The sequence below is a fragment of the Parasteatoda tepidariorum genome, chromosome 6 (assembly GCF_043381705.1).
Source record: "Parasteatoda tepidariorum isolate YZ-2023 chromosome 6, CAS_Ptep_4.0, whole genome shotgun sequence".
Taxonomy (NCBI): Eukaryota; Metazoa; Arthropoda; class Arachnida; order Araneae; family Theridiidae; genus Parasteatoda; species Parasteatoda tepidariorum.
The window spans coordinates 64,563,738-64,577,619 of record NC_092209.1 but is presented as its reverse complement, the minus strand read 5'-3'; the positions used below and the strand labels follow the sequence as shown (position 1 = coordinate 64,577,619).

Below are 13,882 nucleotides of genomic sequence, written 5' to 3'. Positions count from 1 at the left end.
CTTATCAATTACACAATAAACTTAGAAATGTTTTAAACAGTAATTGTCTTGATTTTAAAGATATTTTATAAAAATCTTTATTAATTTGATTATATTTAATAAACTTGATTAAATAAGTGAATATTAGTAAATGATTTAAAAAATTTCTTAAATTACTTTATTACTTGTTTAAATTACTTTAATTACATTACATTAAATTACATTCATAAGTTACTTTTAAAGATAAAAAAAGTTATAAATTTAAGAGAAATCTCAAACCACAATAAATATTTCATAAGGCAATGTGCAGAATAATTATATTTTAAAAAATTAATTAATAAAGAAATAACAGACACATACAATGATTTTAATAAAAGTTTAAAAAGTAAGCTTAAAATATAAATATTGATCAATCAGCAAATAACTTAAATTTAGCTATTACATTAACAATAAATTATCTGCTTGAACTAAAAAGATAAATAAATTTTTAATCTTCTTTAAAAAATTTGCATCTAATTACTTTATAAAATCACAATAAACACCCAGCGTAACAATATTACTTATCCAACAGAATTATCAACTACAATATTTTCATTTCCATTATCTTCAATCACACCTGTGCTTTCTGAGTTACCTATTAATGTATAATAAATAAACATTGTTGTTATTAATATAAATAAATATTAAGACAAGAAAATTTTTCTGGACTTTTAACAGTTTTTACTTTTAGAGGGTTTAACATTGCATTTCATTTTATTTATCTTTGTAAAAAATATTTATAGTAAAATATTTAAAACAATAAATAAATTATGAGCATAAAGTTTAATAAATTTCTTCATAATTAATTTTTATGCGTATTTTCCTTTAACAGCAGGCACTGAATATATTTTCTTTGCCTTGGAAGTGCTGCTTTTTATTGTTATCCTGTGATCACCATTGAACCTAAGTCAAGGAGGCAAGCCCGCACCACACTGCCACTGATACCTGTTCATAGGGTGAGTCACATTCATGCATCACACAACAGAGAAAAACATCCATGTCCTGAGCAGGATTCAAACCTGCAGCCATTGACTTCACAGTCAGGCATGTTAACTGCTCAGCACATGGCCGGCTTCATTTGTAATTGGCCTAATTTAAATCATTTGAATTAAATAATACAATCTAAATTAATATCTAAATCACTTATTTGAGTAGAAAATATTCTTTAAAGAATAGTCTTCATGAATATATTATTGAGTTGTCCGTAAAGTAATTTTGTATTTTCCCAACAAAGCACTTAATTATGTTTTTTTGCAGCCAACTTCATACTTAAGTCGCATAATCATTAGATATTTTGAAAGCTGATATAGCAAGGCTTGCTTGTCAAAAAGTTTAATTGATTCTATGAAGTAGCAATTGGTTGGTGCCCTTTCGAAGATGAAAAGTGAAAAATCAGAATTTTCGGCTAACTACACTTTTTACTATTGAGATAATGCTATTCAAGAAAGAAAAAAAAGTTATTCAATTTGTACACAGAAAATATACTGGCAGTACGCTAGTGTCTTAACTGGCTTTTAAAAGTTTGATGCAGCAACATTTCTATTAAGATGCTTGACGATGCACTGCACCAATTTATGCCAATGAAGACACAATAAAGGCATTAATTGATGCAAACTAGCAATTAACTTGTGATAATGCTGAAACATTAAATTTATCGAATTCCACTGTTAACAATCATTTTAAAATCCTAAGGTTCAATCTTAAAGCTCGACATATGGATTTCTCAGGTCTTGTTCTGAAAGAAATTCGTGCTGTCGTAGCGACATCAGTGATTTCCTTCTCAAACTTCATGAAAATTAGCAAATTTCAAACGCATCAACACTAGGGATGAGATATGAACTGTCTACAGCAATGTTGCAGGCTCTACAAAATGTTTTAAACTGTAAAACCTTTACTTCAAATCAGGAGGTCGAAAATCACCTGGATCAGTTTTTTGCCAGCCAAGAGTCAAGATTTTATACCCATCAAAACTTGCTACTGCCAGAAAGATTGATAAAAATTTCGCACCAGAGTGAACAATACATGATTCAATAAAATATTTATTCACCATAAGAAAGCAGCCTTTCATTTTCATAAAAAAAAAAAGAAATATAAAGGTAAAAAAAAAGGAAGAAATACACCAGAATATCAAGGTTGGGAAATTTATTAAATCCTAATTTTATTAATATTGAAGGTTTTATCCAGAGAATGCAAGTAAATTTATATTTGATGTTCAAAATAAACTAAGAAATAAAAAAGATTATATGCGAATAAAAGTCATGAAAAACGTAAATTATAATTTTTCATAAATTTCATGCAGAATAAGTTGCCGTTTAATAAATATATTACAATCATATTTATTTAAATACAAACTTCAAAACTTTTCAAATAAATAGTATTTGTATAGATATTATGAAGAAAGACTTATTTCATTAAGAGTAATTTGAAATAATTGCTTTCTTTTATTAATATTTCTTCGATTTAAGTTTAATATTTAACTCTTTGATAGTCTGTGGTTTTCAAAGCTAACCACAAATTGAACAATAATGTAAAATTTCATTCAAATAGTTATACTAGAGTTAAGCTAAAGTAATTTTGACAGTTCTGGTGCTTTATTTTTAAAAAAATTTCTAGCTCTACAAAGTGTCCAAAGAAAAATTGTGATCTTTGGCTTACTAAGTCATGAGTATGTTGAATATGAATTAAGATTTCATTTATTCAATGATAAGTTTGTAAAAATTATTAGTTTTTACCATTTTATTGAGATATAAAGTATTTTAATTAAAATATTGTTATTAAATAATATTTAGCATTTCTAATATATTTTATCAGAGCTATGACTAGTAAATGGGAGAAAAAAAATTTAAAAGTCTGATTCAATTTTAAAAAATCTGATTTTAATAAAAAAAAAATCTAATTTAAATTAAAAAATTTGATTTAAATAAAAAATATTACTCTCTTGGTTTTCTAAAACAAATTATGATTTTTTGCTTAACCTGCTTATTATAAATAACACAAAATATACTTTAAAATAATTTAACAGTTGAAATTAAAAAAATTATTACATTTTCCTAGTATTAGACTTCAGATGTTCATAAATAATAAAATTAGATTTAATTTAAAAAAGTCTAATGGTCCAGATTGTCTATTTAAATATTTTGGCCAAAAATGAAACCCTCAAAAGTTAGAAAATTATAACAAACCTATAACAAAAAGCATTTTTAAACTAATGTCAACGAAGCCAACCAGTCAAAGAAGAGGAGTTTAAAGATTGTTCAGCAAGCTAGATATTGCGATGAAAAACATTTCAATTTTCATTTAGGCATAAGATATTTCGATATATTTTGCTGTTATCTGATGGAGACACTTTGACAAAAAAAAAAATCACCCTATGAAAAAGTAAGACTCAATACTAAATTGCCACAAGCATTTCATTACATTATCAAGAAAACTGTTAATAATTTTTTTCTTCCCGTTTTTGTCATCACTTTCATTTGAATGAAAATTGAGTCAATATTTTGACATTGTAACAAGAATTAAGAATGTATAAAAATCACAAAAGATAGACTAGTTAGGTAAGCACATTAATAATTAATTGCTATTCATTAAACTACAAAATATTTGTATTAAATATGTACAGTAGAGCGCCGATTATCCGAACCCTTATTATCCAAACGTCCAATTATCCGAACTGTGTCCGAATTTATTTATTTTTAGAATACTTTTTAACTTATCAACAATTTTTCTAAATTTCTGAAAAAGTAGATCATTCGGATGAAAAGATGCCAGGTTATGCAGCAGAAGAAATAGAAGACTGGTGTCGAGACACTGAAAACGTTCCGGTATTTCAAATGATGATGAAATAGTTGCTAAAATTTTGAATGAAAATCAGAACTCCACGGAGAAAGACGTAGGTGATCAAGTTCAAAATAGTGAACCTTCTCATATAGAAGCATGCAATTCATTAGATATTGCAATGAATTTACTAGAACACAAAAATGATGTTAATCCAGTTCAGTTGATTTATTTAAAAGAATAAGGGATATGGCTGCTCAAAAAAGAGCATCTTCTTTGAAACAAAAGTCTTTGCTGGATTTCTTTTGTAATGGAAAATAAATAAAAATGTGGTTAAATCAGTAATTGACAAAAAAAAATTTACAAAGCTGAAATATTATTAAAAAAATTCAAAGTGAAAAAAAAAGTTTTAAAAAAAAATAAATACAAATATTTAAAATTTGAAATTTTTTTAAACAGAGCTATTTTAGATAGCACTGCCAGTCGTAAACCTGGAAAAAGTGTGAAGGCAAGTTAGTGCATAAATAATGATCATTTAAACTAGATTTTAAACAACCTTCCAATTATCCGAACGGCGTTCGGTCCCAAGCAGTTCGGATAATCGGCGCTCTACTGTATTTGTATTCCTTAAATATAACAGAAATTTAAAGATGAGTTAAAGCCATTGTGATGTTTGGAGATTTCAGTATGCACGGGTAGAACATCATATTTTAAATACATTTGTTAGAATTACAACGTTTTAAGAAATTCAGTGTTTTAAAAGAATTACTAAAACATTAACATTTTTACCCATTGGCAAAATGGGTCTTGGTTTGGATTTCATGGCAAACAGTTTATGCATAACAATAGCAAACAGTTTACGCATGCATTGCTAGGGCGACCGCTGCTGTTTGACAATTTTTTCAGAATTTTTTTTCACTTTTAATTTTGTTATGCATTAAGTTGGTGAGTTTATTTTTAAGATATAGCACCAGAAAGATCCTATAAATACTTCTTGAGTTGTGAATAAAAGAGAATTTCATCATTTGACCGATATTTTTGTTTCTTACTGTTTTAATTAAGAATCAGAAATTCTAGCCTACAGTTCACACTGGATCGTTTTCAGTACTAATTCAGGGGAATATTACGAATAAAGAGGGTTCAAACTGATTGACACTGTCTCAAAAGTTAGAAACGGGAATACCTTAAGCATTACACACAAACAGAAAAACGAAAGGATTCCGCTCCCAAACGAAGCCCGTCCCTCACAAAAGTACCAGAGTGGTTGAGTGAATTGAACCCTACAGAAGAGCGAATGGTAACTCTCCTAACCACTTTCATGCAAATACGAGAACTGAGTGTTGATCACCAGTTAGGGATAAAAGGATCCATTGTCAACATACCCAATAACTTGCACAAGATCATAGACTGTCTTCCACACAATATAAATCATTCATTTACTCTTCATGTAAAATTGAAAAAAAAGCATAGCTTTCAAATCATATTTCATGTATGAACTTGTGAATCCGAAACGGACGTAAGATGCAGCTTAAAATCTCCATCAAACACCATTGTACCAATCCGAAAATGTTGATATTGATTATTGATCTCGATTGGCTGTTCAATATCTATTCGGTCATCGAAAGAATTTACACATAATGTGTCTGAGCTGCATTCAAATATGTTTGCGAAATTGTGTACCGAGCAGTTCAGGATTAACAGTTAAAGACATTGAAGATGAAAACACAATTGCTTTTCCAAAAAAAATTAGACAACAACCATTTTGCCAATGGGTAACCTGTGATCGCCTTGTGGCAATTTTTTTTCAGTTATTTTTTTTTAGCTATGTTATAAAACTTAATTCATTTAACAATATTTAGTAGGAATCTATAAATATATATTATGAATGATGAGCAAATAAAACATTTTTAAAATTGTGCATGATCCATTTATTGCATTTATTATTTCTTACCCAAACTGACAAATTTTATTCCTTTTCATAACACAGTACCACAAGTGCTTACAAGAGAACCCAAGGGACCAGCACTAATCAAATTTATTGGTTTTCAGTCTATCGTGAAACATGACATTATTTCCCAGATTGAAAACATTTAATTTTTATTTTAATATATATTCATTAGCCCCATTACCAGAAAATTACAATTAAACAGCTGTCAAATTATAAAACAATTCGAATTTCATCAATGCAACATTTGTAATCTTTGATTGAATTCTAAAATTTTTATTTATTTATAGTAAAAAGTGTCCGCAATGATAAAAAAAAATAGCATAAAAAATTTTATAAAAAAAAATAATGATATAAAAAATATTGAACAAATAATTAAGCAGCAATGTAAAAATGTATGCCTGGTACAAATATTAAAAGAAAAAAATTTATACAAAAAGAAAAGTACTTTTTAAGATTCTAAATATATTTTAAACCTTTTAAAAATATTTAAATCAACATTACTCTCTGAAAATATTAAACAGTATAAAAACTAAAAAATAACAAAAAAATAAAAAATACCTAAGTTACATACAATTAATTATGAACAAGTAGCAAACCTCAAAGTTCACTTTTTCAATTAAAGGGTGGCCCAAAATTTACATAAGATTCAACTTAAATAGAACATTCATTTATTTAATATTTATAACAACAACAAAAATTGACAGCTGGCAATCTAAGGTAAGTAAAAATGCAACACTACAAGAAAAAAAATGTGTTTTCAAATTTCATTGATATTACAAAAACCCAATTATTATATGATATATCTCTTACTCATGCGCTCTCTTGTTTTGGTGATCAGAATTTACCCCTAAATTAAATGATTTAACACCATTATATTTCTTTCTATAAGCTTATTTGAAGTCAAAGGTCTTTGTCAATAAGCCCATATTGATGGAGGAGATTCAACACTGCATCAAATAAATACAGCTCCATTTCTGCAAAATGGTCATGAGAAATTTCAACAAAAGAGTGCAGAAGTGACAGCAAACGCTAAGAAGACATTTGCTCAATGTGCTATTTCATACATAAAACTATCCTATGTATGCATTTCTTGCTTCAATCAAAACAAAATACAATTGGGAAAAAATATTGTTTTCTATTTAATTCAAATCTTGCATAAATTTCAGGACATCGTTTGCACAGCTTTAAAAAAAATCAATTAAATAATGTTATGCTTGTTAGACTTACATTTTGTGTCAGATTCCTTCTCAGATTCAGAGCTTTTTTCAATCATTTGTTCTGTTTCTATTTCAGGATCTTTTTCTAATTCATCACCCAGGAACTCATCCAATGCAGAAGCATCTTCATCTAATTCAATATCCTCTAATGATACAGAGTTAGCGCTACTTTGACTAGAAACCCCTAAAATAATTACAAATAAAATTTCAACAATGTAATACAAAAGTCTATTGCAAACTTATAAAGCTGATGATTCAATTGTTTTTATAAATTCCAAAATATCTATATCATTAAAAATTGTCCAAGTAATGGAATTTAAAAAGAGTTTAAGAATGAATTAGATTTAAACTTGAATCGAAAAATGAAATGAAAAATATTTTATTTATTTAATAAATTTTCTTAAAACTATGGTATTGATCAGTTCTTTAAACTATTCATAACAAAAGTAACAAGACTTAACAGGCAACAAGCTAAACTTATATCTATCATGAATGTTTTACTTCATTCATTCTGAATTAAAGTGTCAAAAATTTATTGTGACAGCTGGGTGCATAGCCAGAATTTTCAACAAAAAATAAGCACTCAAAAAATATTTTTAATCTCTTTCTATCATGTTTAAAGTTCTTTTTTTATAAACATAAAAAAAGTTTAAGTTCTTAATTTATTAAAAAAAAAAGTTTGTTTAAAGTTCTTAATTTATAAACACAAAATCAACAAAATGCTTAAGCATTTTCAAAGACTTTACAAACAACTTGTTTCTGATAAATATCGCAGAGAAAATTGTGATAATCATGCTTTTTTTAGTAATTTAGGACGACAATCGATAGAGCAATGAAAAAACTCATTTTGAAAAATAGAAAATTAAGCACATTTAACAAACCCCTAATAAAAATAACACTTTTAAGGGTTTTAAAAGGCGTAAATCAAAAATAAGCACCTTTTAACACTTTTCAAAAATGCTTCACAACTTGGACAGTGAAACAGTAATTTTCATTAAATCAAAAAATTGAAAATTTGCATAAAAAGAGCAATCTACGTGGATAAAATATGTACATAATACTTGGAAAACTGTTTTATTAAATTACAGTAGAAGATCTTCAGATAACAAACCTTAAAATGCCAGAATATTGCCCCTTATATATATCATTTCACCCATCATTTAAATTATTTACTAAACATGGCAATATTAGTTTGGAATAGATCAATCTTAAAATATTTTAAATTATTTTGAAAAACAAATATATTAACACCAAAATATAAACTTAAATTATTATTTGCAACAAAAATTTACTTTTTCTGGAGCATTAGAACTAATAACAAACAAATTAATCAATATTGGCTTGCTAAATTCTTGAAATTCTAACCTCTTAGTAAACACTTAAATAAATAATGTAAAATGTTTTAACAGTTTAAATAATTAATTTATAGCTACACAAATTTTTTAATTGAGTTAAGAAATTTCTGAGATAAGTGGTTTATGTAGAATTGTCGTTTATAGAATTGTGTTATACATATCTTCTGCTGTAAAGGTTATCTATAATTGTTTCAATATCTATTTCCTACAAGTTAATTAATTAAACCTGCAGGAAACAGATATTAAAACAATTTACAGATACATTTATTAAAGACATTTTTCACGAATCAATTATTTCATTGTAATTGAACATTATGTTTGCAAAGAAGTTAGGCTTAATACAACCATTAGAAAAATACAAAGAATTTTTAAATATGAGTAGAGGAGTTGGTAGTGGAAATGTCAGACTCCAACTCTGACTAAAATTGGATTAGTAATTCCACTAAGTCCCAGGGAAAATTGATATTAAGTAATTGTTAATTACAAATTATATATTTCTATTCTTATACAATTTAGGCAAAAGGCACTTCGTTTAAAATTACATTTTGTATTATAACATAACATTTAATAAAATATAATTTAAAAAAATTTTTTACAAAATAATCAAATTGTGCAAAACCTAAGAAAATCAATACCTTACAAGCACACTTGCTCATATATAAATGTCTTACAATAAAAAATTGTTTGGTGAACATTTGTAAAATAAGAAAACTGTTATAAATGATACATTAAATTCATTGTATATTTTTGAATTAACTTAGTACCTTAGCTAAATAAATTTTGTTTTTGAACTATAAATTACAAGTTAATTTATTAATAATTCAATTTTCAATTATTTCTTAATTAATTTTCCTTTCTTTAATTATTCATTTCTTATTATTTTTCAATAGTTTCAATGATTTTATGCTTTCTTTTGAAATAATAAATCTGTTTAAAATAGGTTCAAAAACATTCAAAAGAAATTAAGTTAGTGATAAGTAATAACATAAATAGTTGTCATAATATTCATAAATAATAGTTCAATGCATTAAATAGTATTAATAGAAATTCGCTAATTATGTATATACATACCCTCCAACTGCTACGGAATTTCCGTAGTTTCAGAAATCTTCTTTTCAGACGGTAGCAAAATTAATGTCTTAATATTTTAAAAAAATTAATTTTAGCGTAACTTGTTCACTATTACTTATAAAAGTGCAGGCCATATGGCTAGATTCTTAAGTTCTGATAAAAGTTTTATGAGAGATCCATTTGCTTTAAAAATTTCTACTTTGATTCGCTACCACTAGAAAGAATTACTTTCAAAATCCTCATAAGTTGGAGGGTATGTATGTATATATATATATATATATATACATTTCTTTTTGCATTAGAAGCACATAATAGTCAATAATTTAAAGAAGAACCATTATTAACAGAACGTTATTCCATATGTTTACATACAAGTCATAAATGAGTTTGATTTATTTAGAGAAATAACAAGGAAAATCCTTAAATTTAGGGTGGTAATCTTTAAACAGTAGAAAATATTTTACGGGTTTATACATGCTACAAAATCTACAATCTACTTTTTTTTGGAAAAATTTAAAATAAAATATTCATTTATTTGTAAATTGAATGAAAATATGAATGTAGAGCATTAATAAAATAAAATAAAAATATACATACTTTTTCTCAATTCCCTAATGCCATGTGTTTTGTATTGTTGAATTTCTTCTTCAAATGCTTCTTGGAATGTGTTTTGCCTTTCCCTTAGAACAGCACTCTGTTTCTTTTCATGTTGAAACACTTTATGAGCATGTTCTTCACCTAACTTAGCTAAAAACAAAGAAGAAGGAACAATTGATGAATTACAAAAATGGTAAAACCTTCTTACCTAAGTTTGTTAAAAAATAATTAATAATTACCCAGTTCATTAATTTTTGCTTAGTTAAATAAGAAATAATATCAAGCATAAACTATTCAGTATGTGAAAATAAATAGCAAACATATTTTCATTAAATAATAATTTTTGCACAAAAACCGAAACTGCTAATTTTTTTAACAGTATTTTTCTTTTTTGTAAAGGATTTCTACTTTTAAAGAACATTAAAATCCTGATTATTTGATGAGAATTTGTCAGAAAATTGAAATCATCAGCTTATTGGAGAACCTTTTCAAGTAGATCTTTTAAGAGAATAAATAATAAAATATGAGTAAATTTATTAAGTAGTTGTGAAAGTTGGTAACAAACATATAAGTAATTATGTCTTTTTAGTTTGCTACTGTTGACAGCAGTTCCAATTATTGATAGATAGTTCATTGATTGTTTTCACATACCAGAAAGATGTTCTCTGCTGAATAGCAACTTGACTGAATTATTTGGAATTTTTAAACAAGAATTTGTTTTACAGAATTAATTATGCATTGAACATATAAAATAACTATGAAATTTTCTTGATCAAAAATAAATCTCTTATCTATCTTAAAAGCTTTCAGTAGTGATTATAATAAAGTTTAAAAAATACACTAAGCCCTGTTTTTATTATCATAAATAATGATACAATATCATAAATCAGTAATAATTATTGCTTTGATTTTCTGTTTAGTTGTTTTTTTTTTTTTTTTTTTTTTTTTTTTTTTTTTNTTTTTTTTTTTTCTCTAGTAGCCAGATTTCAGACAAGTCACAACAGTAATTAGGTAATATTAGCTTCTTTCTTTTTCTAAACCACTTAATATATTTGGTCAATATATTTTTGATATTTCCATGAAATACACAAGCTCACTCACGAATTAAACTCAGTGATATTGCTTTCAGTTAGGTCAGCTACTTATCTCATAATTTCCAAGCAGTACTACTGAAATGCTGTTGGAATCATCACATTTATTTAATACACACAGTACAAATTCATCCTTGTCAAGCTATCCATGATAAACAGCCTGTCCTTATAGCAAATTAACCAATTTAGGAAGGTTTATCAGAAGTATTTTCCAAGCTAAGATTTTAGAGGTCATTGAAATAAAACTTCATACATTATCATTAGTTTCGTCATCTACTTTTTCCACTTTATGTTTGTTTAATCAAAAAATTCAACAGCTTTTTAGCAAATTTTTTAAGACTACTGAAGGTCACAGCTAAATTGAATACATAACATGCAATATATGTATATGTTAGGGTTAAAGTAATAAATTTGGTTATTATTAATACGAACTGGAGAATATTAATAATAACCGCTTCTTTTGGTCAAATTGAGAAATATGATATTCACTTTAACCAGTTATTAATAAAAACCATTGAAGTTTCGTCAATGCGATTAAACAGTTTATATAGCATTGAGGGAAAAAGGACACCGCATTATATACGTGATACGGTTAAAGTGATAAATCCGGTTAATAATACTAACCAATCAAAATTAATAATAACTGGTTCTTTTTGGTCAAAGTGAGAAATAAAAAGGGGAGATTTCCATATTGTGATCTGTGGCAGAATAATCACCAAGTCTTAGCGACTTCCGGGCAGCGGCCTGTGGAACCTAAACTAAAAAAAAAAAAAAAAACTCACAGAAAGGGACCAACTCAAAGGGTATAATTCGTAGCCACCCCCGGACAAACATCGACATGTTTTTTTGTTAATTTTCCATTTTAAAATCAATTTGGCGCCTTGGCGATTGTAGTTGGCGTGGCAGATCACGATAAAAACGAGCAAAAAATTATATTGACCAAACTTCATTGGTTATTATTAATAATAACCCGTCAATGTGATAAATTCGCTTTAATTATTCACTTTAACCGGCTAATTTGGTTATTATTAATATTGACCGGTTAGTATTAATAACAACTGTCTATTCATATTGACGGTAACATAAAAATAATCACTTCCATTTTTAATAACAGACGTTAATAAATACTTTTTGATGCAATCTATTTAATGCATTCAGTTGCCTCATGATCAATGAGTTGTAAATGATTAAACTTGTGCTGGAACATTTTTAATGCATGTGAAAAAGAATATTGGATAATCAATAACTGTGCAATCCAAGAGTCAAATAATGGGGATTTCCGTTACAAATTCTGAACACTGTTTTCGAATATTGCACATACAAATTGTCAACAATCATTCTAGCTTCAATTTAGTTAACTAGAAGTTAAGTATGAGTTAAAAAGACTTGCAGATTTTGCACTTCCACTTTGTCAAATATTAAGAACTTTTTAAATATTAAGATATTTGCAAAGGCTTGCACTGTGTCATATATTAAGAACACAATGAATTCCAAATAAGTTGATCAAACAATGTCATAGATGAAGTCTAACCTAGGAAAAAAATAGAAAGAGCTTTCATAAATATCTTGAGTTTTGGAACCAGTGAACAAACCAACTAACAAAGTTAACAAACGAAAAGTTACTTATGAAACCATCTCATTCTTTATTCCTAGATTTGGCAAAAGAATTTATCTTTGCCTACTATTTCTTTACAACAAAGACCAGTTAGTTCTATGTTAATTAAACTCAAAATTATAAAATTATGACCACAGAATCAGAAAACAATATTATCAAAAGAGGTACGGAACAAAATGCTAATTGATAATAAGGAATAGTGTTTTCACTTGTATATGTACTGGAAATTTAAATATTACTATGAATACCTTTCATATCTTCAAAGTCTGACAATTTCTTTTCTTTGTACATTGCCAGCTGAAATCTATGATCAAGTTGTCTTTCTTGAAGTTCCGAAATTTCAATAACATCTTCCAAATTTACAAGAGCATCTTCAACTTCTTCAAAAACCCCTTCAAGTTCGCCTAAGCAATCCAGTTGTAAAGATCAGAAATATAAAAAATTTAAAAACGAAATTTATTTGTTTTACTTTTTTAAATCACTTATAAATTTGAATGCCTTGAAAATTTCTTTTCGGTAATTCGTAGCTGGCCTTGTATCACAAATTATGAATTGTATTTTATCCACATTTTATGCAACAAAAGACAACATTTTAATGCTAGAGTAAAAATTCATAAGTACTTTAACAAGAAAGTAACTAATCCAATCATTTTTTTTTTAAATTTTCTTGTCTTATTATTTGTCTATTTAGTTGAAAAAAGAGTTTTGAGGAATTATTTTTCGTTTGCCTATATTTTTCCAGAATTAAAATTGAAATGATACATTTTAAATTTTTTTCATACTAATTTTCTAAGCAGTAAGAAAGTTGCTAATTTCTAATTATTCTAGAGCAGAGATCCCAAAGCCTATGCCGCACACATCATGATGTCTATCAATGGCGACTGTGCGATCTCTATATAAAATATTTCACTTTTAAATAAAATATTATGTAAAATTATAAATTTCAACAATAAATTACCCTTAGAAAAATAAATGCTGCGCATTTTGTTCCCAGTATGTGCTCTAAGATGCAAAAAATTTTGGAGGTCTGCCCTAGAGGAAAGATTTTTTAAATTCCCTAGACAAATCTACAAGCCTGAAAATCACTCACAAATTTCAATTTTACAATATATATGTGTGTGCGTGCGTGTGTGTGTATATATATAAATAATTAATTACAAATAAAAATTGTTAAGTTCTGAATTTGAACAAATGCA

General features: G+C 26.8%; 1 protein-coding gene across 1 annotated transcript in view; it reads right to left on the bottom strand.

Moving 5' to 3' along the window:
- Positions 1–441: 441 nt before the first annotated feature.
- The window catches only part of LOC122268243 (dysbindin-like), a 30,171-nt gene continuing 16,730 nt past the window's right edge, over positions 442–13,882 (bottom strand). The window contains exons 5-8 of the mRNA XM_071181814.1: positions 12,935–13,090; positions 9,981–10,130; positions 6,968–7,141; positions 442–613 (exon numbers count right to left, since the gene is read on the bottom strand). Of these exons, the coding sequence (XP_071037915.1) occupies positions 540–613; positions 6,968–7,141; positions 9,981–10,130; positions 12,935–13,090 (554 nt within the window). The 3' untranslated portion in view covers positions 442–539. The remainder of the gene's footprint in view (positions 614–6,967; positions 7,142–9,980; positions 10,131–12,934; positions 13,091–13,882) is intronic.